Here is a 17,991-nt window from a genome sequence, read left to right on the forward strand (position 1 = left end):
GCTATACTTTATATAACTTGTGGGATATGTTTTTATCCATCCTTGACATTATTTTCTAGGTTCATCTATGTTGTCATTTATAACTATACTTCATTAATTTTAGTATGTGACTATATCCAACTTAATCCATCTTCATACTGAATAATATTCCTCCCACTCTTTCTGATCTCTCCCTTATTTTACATAATTACAAATAATATTGCTATGAACTCTAGCTTTCATGTTTGTTGGTGTGAACTTTCTACGGCATATCTCTAGAAGTGAAACTGCTGGGTAACAAGGTGTGCAAATGTTTAATTTTACACAATGATGCCAAATTGCTTTAAAAATGGTTGTAAAAGCATTCCAACCATTTAGACTTGGGCTGATCTGCAACCACATCAATACTTGTTATTATCAAATTCCCTAATTTTTGCCAATAGAGTAAGAATAAAATAGTATCTCATGGCAAATTTAGATATAATATAGACTGTCAGCAGTCTATACTGTTTTCATTTAATGAGTACAGTTTTCATTTAATGACCTCACCTTTTTCATTTCTCCACTTATTCTCCAATAATGCATAGTAACTGAGAGCAACACAAACAAAAAGCATCAGTAAAAAGACTAAGGAAGGCAGAAGACCTTAATTCCTCCATGAGAATAACTTATTGTAAACCCTGTGTCCTATCTATCTATCTATCTATCTATCTATCTTAGATTTACAGAACAGAATTGAGATAGTTATCATAAAAACATATATTAACCCATTTGTTTCAACAGAAATAAGAAGCCAGATTTTTTCTGACAAGAGATAATGCTGTTTAAACTGATTCTTTTGACAAGTGAAAACTCGCTTTACCAAGAAGGTTTCATAGCAGATGAATTCCACAGATTGAATAAGCTAAATTCTGACTAAAGTTGTTTTTTTTTAAGACTTTAATTTTTTAGAGCAAAATCAAGAAGAAGGTACAGGGAAATTTCACATACCCTGTGGCCCGCCCCCCTAGACTCCCCCATTATCAACATTCCCCACCACAGTAGCTCCTTTGTTACAATTGATGAACCTATATCGACACATCATTATCATCCAAAGCCCATAGTTTACATTAGGGGTCACTCTTGGTGTTATACATTCTATGGGTTTGGAAAAACGTGTAACGACATGTATCCACCATTATAGTGTCATACAGAGTATTTTCACTGCTCTAAAAATCCTCTGTTCTCCACGCATTCATCCCTCTCTTTGCCCCCCAAACCCTGGCAACCACTGGCCTTTCTACTGTCTCCATAGTGTTGCCTTTTCCAGAATGTCATATACGTGGAATCATCCAGGATGTAGCCTTTTCAGATTGACTACTTTGCTCTAAGGTTTTGATGAGATACACACTTACATAGCACACGACAAAAATAATTTACTAAATATATTATGCTGGCAAAGGTAACTTGCAATTACATTTCCACCTCCTTATCCCTGTGTACACCAGGTTAAATAAGGTATCTCTAAGTGAAAGAGTAACAGATGTAACTAGTTTTGTTGTTGTTGTTTTTAGTCTTAATAATGCCTTTATGATAGACTTTCCAAAAAACTGAGTGACTTAAATGAGAGGATAATAAATTCTTTGACAAACAAGGTAGTTTCCAATCTTTTGCCTTTAAGAAACTGAACAAGGACATGATTGAATTGTCACACGATAGATCATTAAACATGTTTTTTAATGATGAATGACTATGAAGTTTGGTTCACTGAACTGAGTGATTTTTTTAATAATAAAATTATTTACTTATGTGAACAAAATATGTAACGGACCCTGCAACTTGTCTCTACGACAATAAATAATATTTATACATGGCTATACCATATGATCCTAAAAAGAATAGCTGAATCTATTTCATTATGAGCTATTTTCAGTAAAATCTTACATTTTATATTGAACTTTATCAAAAATTAATTTATGTTGTTTTGAACACGTGTAAACTAAAAATAATTATAACTCAGAAGACAAATTTTAATACTTAGTGATTATGATCGCAGAAAATGCAAAAAATTAAAAATTCAATTTAGATACATATTTGTTTATAAAGAAGTATGATTGAACAATAAAAATATATTTTAATTGGGTAATAGTGCATATGGGAAATGGATTAGAAACACAATTCAAAAGGAAAAACAAAATGATTTGAAATTCCCTATTATCAACATCCTTTACATGCAGCTTTTAAATAGATGATGGTACATATATAATCATTGTGAATCTTTTATTAGATACACAAAAAATTGGCATAAAAGTGTCATTTCAAAATGTAAATATGGGAAATATGACATAAATGGCATTCTTTGGAACTATTTAGACTTAAAAAGAAATTTAGAACCTAAAAATGTGTAAGGTAGCTTTTTATAAATTTTTTAATTTAAATTAATGGGGCAACTGAGTAAAACTGTGTTGAACTGGAGGACTTGCTTGAACCCGCATTTGCACAGCAAGCGTACGATTTCTATTTTGATTTTACGTTTCTCTGGGGAACCCGAGGCCTGGGGTGACTGATGAAGATGACGAGGTGGCTACTTTGTTTTTATTTCCATGACATTACTTAACATATTTCCAGGCCTACTATTTATCATGCATGGGCCTCAGCAAAGTGGCTTGAATACTTAAATTAAAAAATGAAGAAAAAATAACAACATGAAACAGTTATCATTTGTTGAGCGCTTACTCATTTAATACCTAAAACTTCCCTATGAAGGGACTATCAATACCTGTGAACACATGAGAAGGCGGAGGTTTTAAGAAATTAAACAGGACCACAGACAGAGGTGGCAGCACAGCATGCAAACTCGCCAACATTGCATTAAGTGCCTCAGTTTTCTCCCCTTAAAATGGGGATAATAATACCAACTTCATAACCATTCCTAAAATATTTTCTTTTAAAAGCAAATAAAATTATATTTTTTTGGTGGAAAGCCATACATATCAGTTAGGAATATGAGCACACGTGTTCACATACACACGCACACACACACACACACAGAGGGAAAATAACACACTTTTTATAGCATACTCCCAAAGATTTTCTGAGCTTTGTTTCCTCTCTGGACAAAGTGATAGAGACTCTTGTTGCACCACAGACTTGATGTAGCCCCTCGTGTAACACAGAAAGTTTCCATTTGGAGTCTGCATTTTATAGCGTAAGTGTAAGCCAGGCATCTAGGTCTCCATCAAGAGTAATTTGGGTGCACTAACCAGTGCATAGATTATTTAATATTGCTAAGACGTTCAACTTACTTCTTGGGTAGCTTCATTTTCTTCACCTTTTCTTCAGCATGTTCATCTGATATACCCACATGACATCCTAATGCCAACAATGTCCTGGAAAACAAAACCAGAGATCAGCGGGAACCATTCCTTCCCTGTGTCCAGAATAACCCAACAGAATAGCAGTTGGGAATAAGGTCTAACAGGCCAGCTTGAAAGCAGAGTAGAAGCCTTTTGTTTTTAAAGCAAAAGGAAAGCATTTATTTATAAGTTACTTACTTTTGAGTAATGAGCAAGACATTGAAAATTGAAATGGCACAAAAAAGGAATACATTGAAAAGGAAGTCTCCTTCTAGCCCTTTCTTCCCCTAAAGGCACTGATTGCTACCAATTCTTGAATGTCCTGCTGGAGTCTATACATGTTCTAAAGCAGCTATGTGTGTGCGTGTGTGTGTGCGTGGTTTTGTTTCCCTTCTATGCAATGGGTATATACAAGAGACAGTTCTCTGCAATTTGCTATCTTGACTTGACAATATAACCTTGATATACTGCCCTTCATATAAAACTGGGTTATTTTCAACAACTCTGAAGTGTTCATTAGTTGGATGTGTCACAGTGTTTTACCCAATTTTCTGTTTCTAGTCTTTTGTTATTACAAACAATGCCACAATGAATAACCTCATAAATTTAACACATGTACTATATCCTTCATCTGTAGGATAAATTCCTACAGGTGATATTACTGGGTCACAGGGTCTGTACATTTTAGAGTTTGAGAAATATTGTCAAATGTCTCTAGAGCTGATAATAATTCACATTCCCACCAGCAACGCATGACACTGCCTGTTTCCCGTACCTTTTCCAGCACAGTTATCAAACTGCTTGACCTTTGTTGATTAATAGTTTAAAAGGTATCTCATTATAATTTTAATTTGAATTTTTCTTAATACAAGAGCATTTAAGTGCCTTTTCACATGCTGAAGAGATATGTGTACTTCCTTTATTCTGTGAAAATACTGTGTTCACTTTTCTATTAGATTCGGTTTTTGTTGATGTATTTAGAAGCTCTTCAAATGTCTGAGATATGAGCTGCAAATATTTTTCTCTAGTTTTGTCTCTTCTCTAGTTGTTTGTCTTTTTACTTTCTTTGTGGTGTTCTGTCTATGCAGAGTTTTAAATTTGTTTTATAACGCTGAACTTTTCCATCTTTTTTTACGGCTTATGGGCTTTACGTGGTACTTAGAAAGAGATTCCTTGCTCGTAAAGTCACTTGAAGGACAATGTCCCTGCTTTTGTAGGGGGCGGGGGAGACTGTATGATTTAAGTAGGGATTTCAATTTGTGTTTCAAGATGTATACCCAGTTCTCCACAAAATCTTTACTGAATAATCCATCTTTTACCACTGATTTGAAATGCTCCCTTTATCATATATTAAATTTCCTAAATGTTTTTTTGAAATCCTCTTCTGGACTTTCTTGTCTAGAAAAGTCTCATTTTCACATGACATATCGGGGTCCCAATTTGCCAGGAACTGTTTACCCATTTCTTAGATATCCTGGATTTCTTCCTCCACTGAATGACCTTTTGTTGATTTTCCCGAGAAAGATCCTTACCATTCACATTTAGAATTTAACCTTGAAAGTCCTCCAGGCTTATATAGAACTGGCCTTTAGTACCCATGACAATGAGTGCTTTCTCCTATCTTGATAGAATAAGATATAATAGCATATCTTTTTTGGACTGCAGAATTTCTAAAGTCTGGTCAGTTCCAGGTGGGATGTAGCAAGGATTTAAAATCAATCTATGCTTATCCTCCACAACATTTTAAAAATGAAAATCTGGAGAGATATATAGATATATCATAGATATACACACACACAAGTATGTATATACATACAATAAGTATGTACATACACACACACACACACACACACACTGATGAAAAGTGAAATTTTAGATTATATACAGCAAAATTAAGATGACTCCATAAAATTACCCTTTGAGTGTTAAACTGCAAAACTGGATAGAGCAAGAACTGACTGAAATTATAAAATTATCTAAACAAAGAATGTGCCAATTAAAATGAGATTGGTCAGCAATCGAAGAATAGAAAATTGACAGAACAAATACAGGTTATACTTATTCAAACACTGGCCAGGGGACAGGAAGCTTTTTGCCATCCTTCTCCATCCATTCATTTCTCCATTCAGTAAATATCTGTTGAATGCCACTGTGTGCCAGGCCTGCGCTAAGTTCTGGGAATAAGCCCACAGACTAGTGAGGACCACAGACAATAGTTAATTATGATATAGTGTCTTGCGTGCAATGAGATATGTATAGGGTTATGCAAGTATCAAGGAGGCTACCAAACCCAGCTCTGACAGTACTCAAAGGGTGACAATAATATTAGGATTTGTCTTAACTTCAGGCAATTAAATTTTTGAGTACCTGCCCACCAAGAAATCCCCTGATTATCATGCATAGAGAACCCTGAATAATACACTGAGTGATGACCTTGCAGGTCGTACTGAGGGAGTCACACTTATGTGGATGGATTAGGAGTCACTGAAGGTTGTGCTCAGAATGGCATAAGGTAAGAAGTCATCAGGTGGGAAATGTACTTTTTAAAGGTTTATTTCTTATTATTTTAGTAAATTGATAGAATTGTATGACCATCACTACAATCCAGTTTTAGAATATTTCTGTCAACCCACCAGGTCCCTCATGCCTATTTGCAGTCATTCCTCACTCCTACCCCCAAGCAACCACTGATCTGCTTTCTGTCTCTATAGACTTGCCTTTTCTGGACATTTCATATAAAGAGAATCAAACAATATGGAGTCTTTTGTGTCAGGCTTCTTTGACTTAGCATAATGTGTTTTAGGTTTATCCATGTTGTAGTGGGTATCAGCAGTTTATTTCCTTTTATTGATGTATAGTATCCTGTTGTATGGCTATATCACATTTTGTTTATCCAGTCATTAGTTGATGAACATTTTCGCAGTTTCCAGTTTTTGGCCTTTATGTATCATGCTTCTATGAGCATGCTTCTGTGAACATTCATGTACAAGTATTTGCATGGACATCTGCTTTCATTTCTTTAGGTAGATATGTAGGAGCAGAATTGCTAGGTTGTATGGTAAATTTATGCCTAACCTTTTAAGAAACTGCCAAACTGTTTTCTAACATGGCAGGACCATTTTACATTCCCACCAGTAATACATGTAGGTTTCAGTTTTTCTACAGCTGCACCAATACTGAGTATGTCATCTTTTAGATTACAGCCATTCTAGTGTGTGTAGTGGTATCTCTGTGTGGTTTAATTCGCATTTTCCTAACGATTATGATGTTGAGCATCTTTTAATGCATTTATTAGCCATTCATATATCTACTTTGGCAAAATATATGCTCAAGTGTTTTGTCCATTTTTTAATTGGGCTATATCTATTCTTATTATTGGGTTGTAAGAGTTTTTCATACATTCCAATTTACTACAAATCCTACTAACACAAGCTTAGATCACTCATAAATATCTTCTCCCAGTCTGTGACTTGTCTCTTCAGTTTCTTCACAGGGTTTTCTTGTAGTGCAAAAGGCCTAATTTTTGATGAGGTCCAATTTATTGATTTTGTTTTCTTTTACGGCTAATGATTTTGGTATTATATCTAAGAACTCTATGCCTAACCCAAGGAGGTTTTAAATGAGAGCAACAGATCATTTTAAAAATCTGTTTAGTAATGCTGTCAACAACACCAGGTTTTTGGAATAAAACCTCTTTCGTCTCTATATTATCTTTATTAAAACCATTTTATTTGATTTACCACTGTTTAACTCACTTGTTTAAAGTTTTAAAAAGTCTGCTGAAGGATGGGGAAAGAGGAGCGCACTACAAAATCTGAACTGAGACGCCTGTGCAGAGGCTAGATGTTCTGAGCTGTGGTAGAAAAGAACAGAATAGGGAAGTACAAAAGGATCAGCTGAGGGTGGGTTCTCTGTCCTTTTATTCTTGTTTTTTCCACACTAACTGGCACATGCATTCGGTAAATATTTACTCCTAGATTAAGCAGCAGGAATTGCTTAAGGTGGCATTTTAGTACTTAAAGTTTATAGCCACAGAAAAGAAGAGTAAACAGACTGGGACAAAGCCCAAGAGACAACATGAGGCACCCTGTAGATGACAAGCATTGGTGTGTGAACACCCGGTTAGAGACTGAGCTTTATCATTTATTCATTCATTCATTTGACGCATGTGTACTGAGCTCTATGTAAAGTTTGAAAAGTGGCGAATAAGATCAAGTGAGAGGCCTGCCCTCAAGAAACCTAGGGTCTGGTGGAGTAGACTGGGCATCATGTGATTACACGGAAGTTTCTATGCTGAGAGATACAGAAGGGATGAGTGCCTACAGAAGGAGGCCTTCTTGAGTGAAGGAGCTCAGCAAGCGCTTCCCTAAGAAGAAGTGACCTGAGATGTAAACGATGAGAACAGGGCACCGACGGGAGCATTCCAGGAAGAGGACATATAGAAGGCTCTGTGGTGGAAAGGAACGTGCAAACAGGAGGGCAAAACAAAGACTAGAGTGACAGCAGGCAAGAAAACAAGAGCAGCCTCCATACAATGAGGCTGGTCAGAGTGGAAGCTGGATCTTGTCAGACCTTTAGGCAAATAAAGACACTGTCTTTATCTTAAGAGCACTGAAAAGCCATTAAAAGAATTTAAGTAGGAAGAATGGCATGGTCACCTAATTGTTTGAAAAAGATCAGCTGGCTATGAAGTATGGAATGGCTAAGGGAGGAGCTAGGGTGTATTTCACTGGATCTGTTGGAGATATTACAGCCAGGTGGGAATAAAGGTAGTTTAGCTAGGGTGGTAAAGGGTGCTGGTAGTGTTGGAGGTGATGGTGTGGTAATAACATCTCTGCAATGGAAGAAAGGAAAGGAGTAGATGGGTTAAAAGATGATTAGAAAGGCTTGGGTGAGGGAAAAAGAAGTGTCAAGGATGACTGAGCTATCTGGTTTGTGTTTTAGGGGGCACTTGACAATCTAAGAGAAAGAACACTGAAAAATGCCTGAGATCGGAGGGGATAAAAAAATCACAAGGTTTTGAGGCACATTGCAACATCCATGAAACTTGGAATCCGAGTAAATATGTGCTGGATACCATGCTAGAACTCAGTATATGATGGTGAATTAAAAAAAAAAATCATAGCGCCTGCCTTCATGGAGCTGAACGTCTAACAAGAAAGGCAAATATTAACCTCAGAAAGTAACATTAAAAATTGTAGTGAGAGCTATAAAAATATTATAAGGTGCTATGAGAGGAAGTGATGGGGAAGGTCTCTTCAAGAAAGTAACATTTAAGCAGAAAACTAAGGGTGAGTAGGGAGGAGCCTGTCTAAGAGTAAGGCAAAGAACTCTCCAGGCAAAGGGAACAGCATATGTGAGGCAGTAAACAGTTTAACTCATGGAAGGGAAGAGACCATGGGGCTGGAACACTGTGAACAAGGGCAGGAGTGATGCAAAATATTCTGAGAAATGGGAGGTGTCAGATCATCTTGGACTTGCACAGACTCTTGAGGATATCAGATTTTTTTAGGTGCAATGGGAAGCCACAGCAGTTTTAAGCAACATGTGTATGAATGCATATGTGTATGTGCATAAACTCTGGCTGCTGTGTACAGAATGAATCAGAAGAAGGCAAGTGGGGAGGACCAGTTACGAGAATACTGTGGTAGTCAAGGTGACACAAGATGGTGGCTTGGATCAGGATGACTACTGTGGAAATGGGGGAAGGGGACAGATCAGAGATATACTTGGGAGGACTTGGTGATGGGCTGGATGTAGGGATAAAACAAAAGGAAGAGTCAAGGATGATTCCTAGATTTCTGGCCTGAGCAGAAAGATGAATGAGGGTACCATTCACAGGGGATGTAAGGCTGCAGGTCAAGGTGCCTCAGATGCATCCAGGGGAAATATCAGCTGAGGAATGGGACACACACTTCTGTTGCTCAGAGCATATGTCTGGGGGAGAGATGATGTACATTTGGGGAGCTCTCAGCACCTGTGTGCTATTTAAGTTATGAGTGTGATGAGAATACCTCCCAAGAGTTTGCATGGCGAAAAGAAAGGGCCCAGGATCAAACATAAAGCATCACAACATTTAGAGATTGGGAAAATCGTTGCCAGCAAGAGACCGAAAAAAAGAAGGTACAGAGACAGGAGGAGAACCTGCTCTTTTAGACAAAAATCATGCCTCTCCCCTGAACAGTCATTTTTCTCCCTTCTGTATTGCCCTCTTCACTGTCCCTGTGTCCTTATCCCTCACCCTACTCCCCCACATATGTATATAAACACATCACATTTCCTAAAAATAATTTTAAGGTAAAAAAACTACTTGACCAGAAGAAAAATATTGTTGTGGTCTCACTACATTTTGTTAACTTTCAAAGAAAAATTGTATGAAAGTACATTATACGTTGATTAAAAATCACTGTAACATTCATTTCCTAAACTTGAGCCATTTATTCAGAAATTAAGATCTGGAACTGGGAAAATATTGTATGGACTGAAAACTAACTCAGAAACTAAAACTTTCGTAACACCGTTTAAAGTGGGAGGACAGCTGACAGGCATGCTGTCACAAGCTGTGCTGTTCTGAAAGGCGGCGTCAGAATTTCGCAGTCTGTAAATACACAGATGACCGTTCAAATCTGAAGTTGTCTTTGCAAACAATTTACATAATGGAAGAAAATCATAGAGAAAGTATTGAAAATTCACATTCACATTCATCACTCCTCTACCCAAAATAAGGGATATTCTGAAACAACCTTGTGCTTATTTGTTATTTGGCACTCCTCAGGACTTACATGACTAAAGCTGTTAATCCCTTCCATGAGATATGTATATCCAAATTCCAAAATATATATATATTTAACTTAACTTTTCTACAGTGCTTCCTCTATCAGACATGTAGTGCTAATGGCTTCCTCAGTATTATATCATTTAGTCCCCACAACAATTCCATGAAGTAGATACATCATGATCCCCATTTTACTGATGGAAGAAAATCTACGATTCCTTTTGGAGGAGGAAACAAGTCCTTGAATCAGACCATCCATCTCCGGACCCTGTGTGCGCACCTACCCTGCTCTGGAGCCTGCCAACTAAATAAGAGAATAAAAGAAACACAGAAAGAAAGGACTGTGATTTCTCTAAACTACTGGAAATGAGTATAGTGCAAATTTTGGAGAAGCAGGGGCTCTTTTTGCCCTAATTTAAATTTTAAAAAATAGGTGAAATCAGTTCATTGCAAAACCATAAAAAAAATAAATAAATAAGAATTAGCACATGAAAAGGGTTGTTAGCATTTACCATCCACAACAGCACCATGGGACAGCCAGCCTGATGATGACCCAAACCAGCCACCAGCCGCTGTTAGAATGAGATGCCGGGAATGAGCCGAGATGACACGCAGCAGTCAAAGGCCCAGGACACTGAATGCAAATACGGAGATTTGTACACTTCAGTGCTTCCCAAGATTTGCTCTTTGCAATAGCTGGCTTAGCTGTCAGTGCCTAAAATTATGGGGAATGTACTGCAAATTTAACTAAGTTATCTTAGACCATGACCTTTCAATAAACATTTTGTTGTAAAAGACGGGCAAATGATGAGCTGCTCTGAATTGCTAAGCTAAATGTGCAAGCCTCACATCAGGACCACAAAGGAAGAGGAGATTCTGGATCCAAGGTACACAGGTCACGGCAACACAGTATGCATTCCCTACTCCAGGCAAGCTTTGGCATTTTTTATCTTTAGGAGTTTCTCAATTGACTTGATTCATAAACACTCTTTTTCTTTTTAAGTTACTAGCAGAACCTAAACTCATTCTATGCCCAATTTGTTTATTTCCATAGTGAAAATTACTACCACATCGTTCAAGAAATAGACCTGAACTCAAATCCTAGAATTTGAAACAGTGTTTAAGTTTATATTCTGGGTCCTGGGTAAAATAGCTTCAGTGGAAATAATTCCCTATTCTTAACAAAACTGAAACAAACAAAAAGGGCAAAAGTATTGTTTCATACTTAATATATGTATTAGGATAAGTGACCTATTTGAACAAATCCAGTTCTATACGCCATCAAGGATGGAAAAAGACCAAAAGAAAAGTTATAATCTTGGGCTGGCTCGGTGGTGCAGCAATTAAGTTCACAAGCTCTGCTTCCATGTCCCGGGGTTCACCAGTTCGGATCCTGGGTGTGGACCTATGCACCGCTCATCAAGCCATGCTGTGGTAGGCGTCCCACATATAAAGAAGAGGAAGATGGGCATGGATATTAGCTCAGGGCCAGGCTTCCTCAGCAAAAAGAGGAGGATTGGCAGCAGATGCTAGCTCAGGACTAATCTTCCTCAAAAAAAAAAGAAAAAGACCAAACAAAAAGTTATAGTCTTTTCAAAAATATTTTCTGAACTTTTTTATATTAAAACTTGAAATTATTTCCCTTCCTTTATTTTATACCACCTCATTCTTTCATCTGCAATGGTTAGTGGCAAATTTCAGGAGAATAGTTGGCAGAGCCACTGAAAAGCAAATCTGCCTTTACAAGATGACATACAAATACTCTACAGTGGCTTTTCTCAAAGTGTGGTCCTCAGACAAACTGTCCCGAGGTACTCTCTGAAACAAGGATGCCATGGTTAAATCAGTTTGGAAACTCTCATAAATGGATTTCCCATCCCACTTCAGAGATTCACAGTACTAAAAATTTCATCAACAACAACAAAAACTTAATTATTTTAACTCAGCATCTCTTAAATATATTATATCAATGCTTCTCAAACTCTGTGGTAAAGGACCAGTTTTCTTTACTTTCCAGTCCATCATGGTTTGATTCTCTGATAAAATACAATAAAAATTATTAGAGGAAATTAAATTTTCAAAATAAAAGACATATAACATACAAGCCTACATTTTATAAATTTAGATTCAACAGACATGAAATTGCTCCCTTAAAGTGGCATAAAAGTTTCTAAACACTTGTTCCTAATATCATTACTTATCTTGTCACAAATCAGTAGCAATTTGTGCCTGACCCGGTCCACGGCCCACGGTCCAAACTCTGAGCAGCACTGAATGGGATCACAGAACCCTTGTATTCCATATTACCCATGAACATCTGGGAACACTCTTTGGAAAACAGTTATATAGACACAAAGACAGAAAATAACACCGTCAAAGTCTAATTCCCCAGAAGTACTGATTCAATCTGCCTGTGCATCCTGAAAAATTCTAACTGGAATTAAAATCAGAGCTGAATTCGAGTACATCAGAACTTTGTTTCTTTCAGGTAAGGGAGATTGGAAAATAAGAAAAGTCAGGAAACTCACTTCAGGGTCTCAAGCGACATCTGTAAATTGTAGTTGCGTTCCTGCTCAGGCAGCTTGGAAAACTCCACCAGACACGGGTGTTGTCTCTTATTGTCATCTCTAACCTGAAACAGGACAGGAAATCGGCATATGATAGTCTCCAGTGTCCGACACCAGCAATGGGAATCCAGTTTTTTGGTGCAAAGGGAAAGGGAAAAGCAAGAAGGAAAACTCAGCTCCCCACCCCAGCAAAGCTGCCTCTGTGATCCCCAGGCATGGTTCATGTTGAAGTCAGGAGGAAAAGCTGGCTTATCCGGGCTCCCTGTTCCCATCTATTTGGCACATTCCTGGCCCCAGCCTCCACGCCTGCTCTACCCTATAGTCACATGCTCACTCCCTTCGTAACTTGCAGCATTGGCTTAAATCTTACTTTCTCAATAACGTTTATCCTGCCCACCTTCCCAATACGGCAATCTGCCCATCCATTCTTTTCTTTCCCTTTTTTTCCTGTGACAATTACCACCTGCCAACAGATTAGATCTTTATTTATTTGGTCATTATCTGTCTCTCTGAACTAGACCATAAAACCACGGAAACAGAGACTTAGTCTCTCTTGTTCTTTGATGTCTTCCCAGCACCTAGAACGTGCCCAGCATGTGGCAGGAACTCCGCACATGTTTTGTAAACTGAAATGAATTCTATGTAAGAAGGGTGTAGTGACGACTTAGTTTCAATGTGCAGTAATTTTTACTGCTGAGCCAAATGGATTAGAGACATCAATTAACAACATGACTGACTGACGGAAACTCTGTGAGGTGGTTCCAGCTGTTCATTTCACCCCCTGTAAGTTACTTCCTGCTCTCACAAAGCACTCCAATATCTTAACAAAATCAGTTAGCATAATATAAGCGTTTTTCATATTAATCCTTGAAAGTGTGTATTAGCAATCAGACGAAACTAAGTTCAAGATTTTAGGGATGAATTAACGAGAAAGATGTTCTATATCCTTGCATAAGTAATTAGGTTTTTTATCTTCTTAGAGACCTAAATTACATAGGCATTACTGCCGAGGTGGCACCCAGATGACAGCCATATGCTGTCAGGGAACAAATTACTCCATGGGAATAATTACCATGTTCTACAAATGCCACATAAAAAGTATGCAAACACGGGCAAGAATTTTCTTTAAGACTTCAGAAGTCAAGTTAAAAGTAAGACATTTATTCTTTTCTTTCTGGTGATCATTACAAATGGATGGGGCTTATACAAAAGTATATATTATATATGCTTAATGCAATGTATAACCCTGGAAATGAAATCTAGCGTTACAAAATTTAACTCTGAATTCTAAACATAAAAGTAAAAGTGAATGTCTAAGTCCTAAATTAATCTATTCTCCATTTATGTAATTTCCTTCTCTTCCCTAAGCCAGAGAATAACTGACACCCCCACCCTCTTGGGTATCCAAGCTAAAGCCAGAAATCTGCCCAGATTTCCTTCCCTCTCTTACCCAGATGTCATACTTGAATTCCAAAACATCTCCTGCAGTCATGCCTCTCCATCCCACTGCCAGGTCTCCAGTGTGAAACTCACCCGGCTCACCTGGCTCACCTGCGCCCTCTCCTTGACCTCCTTCCTGCCTCCAGGCTCACTGCTCTTCCACACTAACAGCAGAGCTTCTTTCCAAGGCACAGACTTAAGCACGCCATCTCCCTCCTAAACATTCTTCGATGCTCTTTACCCCCCTACAGAATAAAATCGTATTCTGCCAAAAGCCCTTTGTGAAGGCTTCCTGTCTACCTGCCCAGACTTCCCACCTCTACTCCTCTGCATCACTAGCTCCTTGCTCTTTATCCTCTGACAACGCTGAGCGACTGAAAGGTCATTGCCAATGTCCCGCTCCTTCCACCTCCATGCATTTACACACACCATGTCCCCAGCCTAGAATACCCTCCTGTTCCCTGGTTGCTAGTCAACTTGTAACTTGTCCTTCAGACTTCAGATTGAATATTTTCCTCCTCCTGGAAGCATTCCCTGATTTCCCAGGAGAGACCTAATTATTCCTCCTCCTTCACTCTGTTAGCACCTCTGTTATAGTACTTAGCTTGAAATTGTTTGCATGTCTATCAGTCACCTAAACTGGAAGCTCCTGAAAGACAAAGTGACTAAAAGCCAAGGTCCTTTCAACTTTGGAACCCGAGTACGAAGCAAAGGCCAGGTAAATACTAGCTACCTAATAAATGTTAAAGGACAGATGAATGCCTGAATGGATCTGCCTGATGTTATTCCATAAAACAGAGCTCTTACATGATGCTTCTGTGAAATATATCCCAAAGACATTTAAAGAAACTCTTATACGTTCTTTGCAAAAACCAAAAATAAACAATAACAAAAAACCAACTTATTCAACATACTGGTCAGTTTACTCCAAAGTAAAACACGTTTGAATACTTCATTGAAAAAGTTAAAGAATTTATGGAATTCGTCTAACAACAGAGACGTACTTAAGTCTACAACAATAGAGATCGCATGGTTGCGATCATCACTATACTTATGTGAAAGGAGTTTTAGGGAAGCCCTCATCAAAGAGGCAGGGCGCAAAGTCGATTGTTAGATGAAAGAGCAACGTGAAATCTCTTTACGTGTCAATCTGAGACTCTCCCAAATTGCTGGCCTTCTGATATGATACTCGGAGCTGTGCTTGCCCAGAACGGATCCTGAGAACACAACTGTATCTTTCCATCAGCAAATATTTGTATGTTTCCTGCACCAGGAAAGGGGCCAGGAGCTAGAGCTACAGCCGCAGACCAAGTGCTTAATCTCTGCCCTTGAGGTGCATAAGGCCCAATGGCGCCTTCATCAGCCTCAGACTAGGTAAAGGATAACTGGCTACAACCGTGAGAAAGATGGCACTGAGGAGCTGTATTCCCTTTTGGTATCTGGAAACCAAAACGGTGCTTTGAACAGAGCAGTAAGATGAGGTATGGTATTGAACCAAACTGAATTTAACTGGAAGAACAGATAATAATGAGACCTTATAGTTTCCTCACTTTTTAAAGTAGAAATATAACTAAGAGTTCACTGGAGAACATCATCATTTAGGCGATCTTAGGAGTTGCAATAGAGCTCATCTTCCTTGAACATAAGCCCACCACACAGTTCCTGTTACCATATGCATTTTTTGAGGAGGTGTTTTGGTTTGTTTGTATGAAAATCTTCTTTAATCTTCCTAGCTTGCAATCATCTTTTCCCTCATCTTGAAGCATACAGTGAATTTCGTCTATAATTCCTCCGGCAATTGACTGTGTACTCATTTATAATCTCTCTCCTCCTACTGACTTTAGTTGATGGTTAAATCTTTACTGAGCATTTGTACATTTCCTCAAGTTTTAAAAGTCAATGAATGTAGCACAAAACTAGGTACTTACTAAGTGTTTGAAGATTTGAAATTGTTTAACCATGATTGAGTTAATGAAAGGATCCCCTTTTCTGATCATGCTTCTAGATCTGATGCTAGAGACCCTGGACCCTAATCCCAGCACAGCTACTTCTACTCTGAGACTTCTCAGCTGTGTCGTCACCGGAAAACTGAAATTCTAACACATAGCCCAGTGCGCTGTTATGAAAATTTAACCTAATAACCTGTGAGAAGGTAGTATGAAAAGGTAAAGCTCTAAATAAAAATATAAACATTACAAAGTAGGATGGAGTATCATATGGTATTACTACTGACAGTAGTCATAGATGTTCTTTATTCAAAGCTCAGTGCAAGAAACTATGACCGGAGTGATTACATTCATGTCTATAGTTAGTCAAATATAAGAAAGTGTTACAATCTTTGGGATATTTAGACTAACAATATTATAAAAATGAAAGTATTGCCACAGTCCCCCTAAAAACAGGTACACACTGGGATTACATAATTGTTTTGTTTTGTTTTTAATCTAAATGTTATTGACAAACTGTAAACTAAGATCTTTTAAAAATAATCCTTTGGAAACATAGCCAATTGCTATTCTTCAGCCTGTCTTCCACTTGTGAGGTCAACTGTGAACCTCTGCCCACAGGACTTATGCTGCTACATACAGCTGGGGCTCAGAGAAGTGAAACCCAGTGGCGGAAGAAGGAAACTGACTTCTTTTCTTTTCCACTTTCAGTTTTCACTTTCAATTTCAATGAGATTTTTTTCTAGGTGGCTTAGAAATCAATGCCTATTGTCTGTACATGTTAACATTGATTTAAAAATATAACCTTCAGCCTAAAGATTGATAACTTTTCAATTGTCCAGGCATCTGAGCCATCCTTCAATGAACCCACCAATATTGTCATTCCCTCTAGCAAAGAAATACTGCACGAACACTAATGTGTAGGGGAAAAAAATCAATCCAGTTGATTCATGTCATCACATAACAGGATGAGTGAGAAAAAGTTATGTTTTCAGAAACATCTATTAACAGAATCTGAAAATAAATTTCAAAGTTATGTACCGGACCATACTGCCAGCCAAGTTCAATTTTATTCATAACCCAGAGTTCATGGATATTCTCTGCCAGTTTTTCTCTTATCCGCTCTAGATGAGGAGGCAACACAATCTAAAATTAAAAAAAAGAAAAAGCACATATTACAAACAAATGCAATAAAACGCAGTGCTAATTTTCTTCACTGTGAACTAAACTAAATAAAATTCTCTCAGAAGTCATTAAAATGTATAATATAACCAGATTCTAAACCTCCTAGTACGACTTAGTTATAAAAACATGACTAGGTATCTAAATATTCTTTAGGTAAGTTTGAGGGACTTCTTTTCTTTTTGTATAGCTTAGGTTTCTAATTGAATTTATGAACAAAAGTATAGGAAGAAAGAAAAGAGTGTTGGTGGGAAGGACCACCATTAAGAAAGATGTCGTAATGGATGTGGGATAGCCACCAGAGTAGGGATTATTTAAAAAGAGAAATCACCCCAAAGTTCTTAAACCAACCTGGCCAGCATCTGCAGGCCAGGATGAAGGCAATCGGTGCCCAAAGGATAGTCCATTGGCTCTTTGAGCCTATAAATACCTGACTGCAGTGACTTATGTTTTCCCTTAACTCTGCCCTGTTACTTCTAGCGGTTTCCAAATGTAAGCCTCAAGGGAAAAGATCTTTACACGTTCCCACTAAAAAAGGGAAGTTTAGTGACCTCTTCATAAAGAACAGAAAATAGTTTTCAAGCTGAGGGTTTGGCCGTTCACGCCTGGTGATGCGTTTATGTGTCACCCCACATCTAGTCCCTCCACAGACAGAGCAGGCAACCGCCTCCGAGGGGATAAGGCAGAGCTTCCACATGGAAAAGCTATCACTGCTTCCTTCCAGAAACAGCAGAGGTTATCGAGGTCTCAGGAAATCCTAAACGTGA

At 38.0% G+C, this 17,991-nt stretch overlaps 1 protein-coding gene across 1 annotated transcript in view; it reads right to left on the reverse strand.

Annotated features, from left to right (window-relative positions):
• The window catches only part of RYR2 (ryanodine receptor 2), a 682,530-nt gene that overhangs the window by 267,909 nt on the left and 396,630 nt on the right, over positions 1 to 17,991 (reverse strand). Inside the window, exons 23-25 of the mRNA XM_070228795.1 lie at positions 17,084 to 17,188; positions 12,618 to 12,721; positions 3,264 to 3,347 (exon numbers count right to left, since the gene is read on the reverse strand). Coding sequence (XP_070084896.1) covers positions 3,264 to 3,347; positions 12,618 to 12,721; positions 17,084 to 17,188 — 293 coding nt within the window. The remainder of the gene's footprint in view (positions 1 to 3,263; positions 3,348 to 12,617; positions 12,722 to 17,083; positions 17,189 to 17,991) is intronic.

The sequence above is a fragment of the Equus caballus genome, chromosome 1 (genome assembly GCF_041296265.1).
Source record: "Equus caballus isolate H_3958 breed thoroughbred chromosome 1, TB-T2T, whole genome shotgun sequence".
NCBI lineage: Eukaryota > Metazoa > Chordata > Mammalia > Perissodactyla > Equidae > Equus > Equus caballus.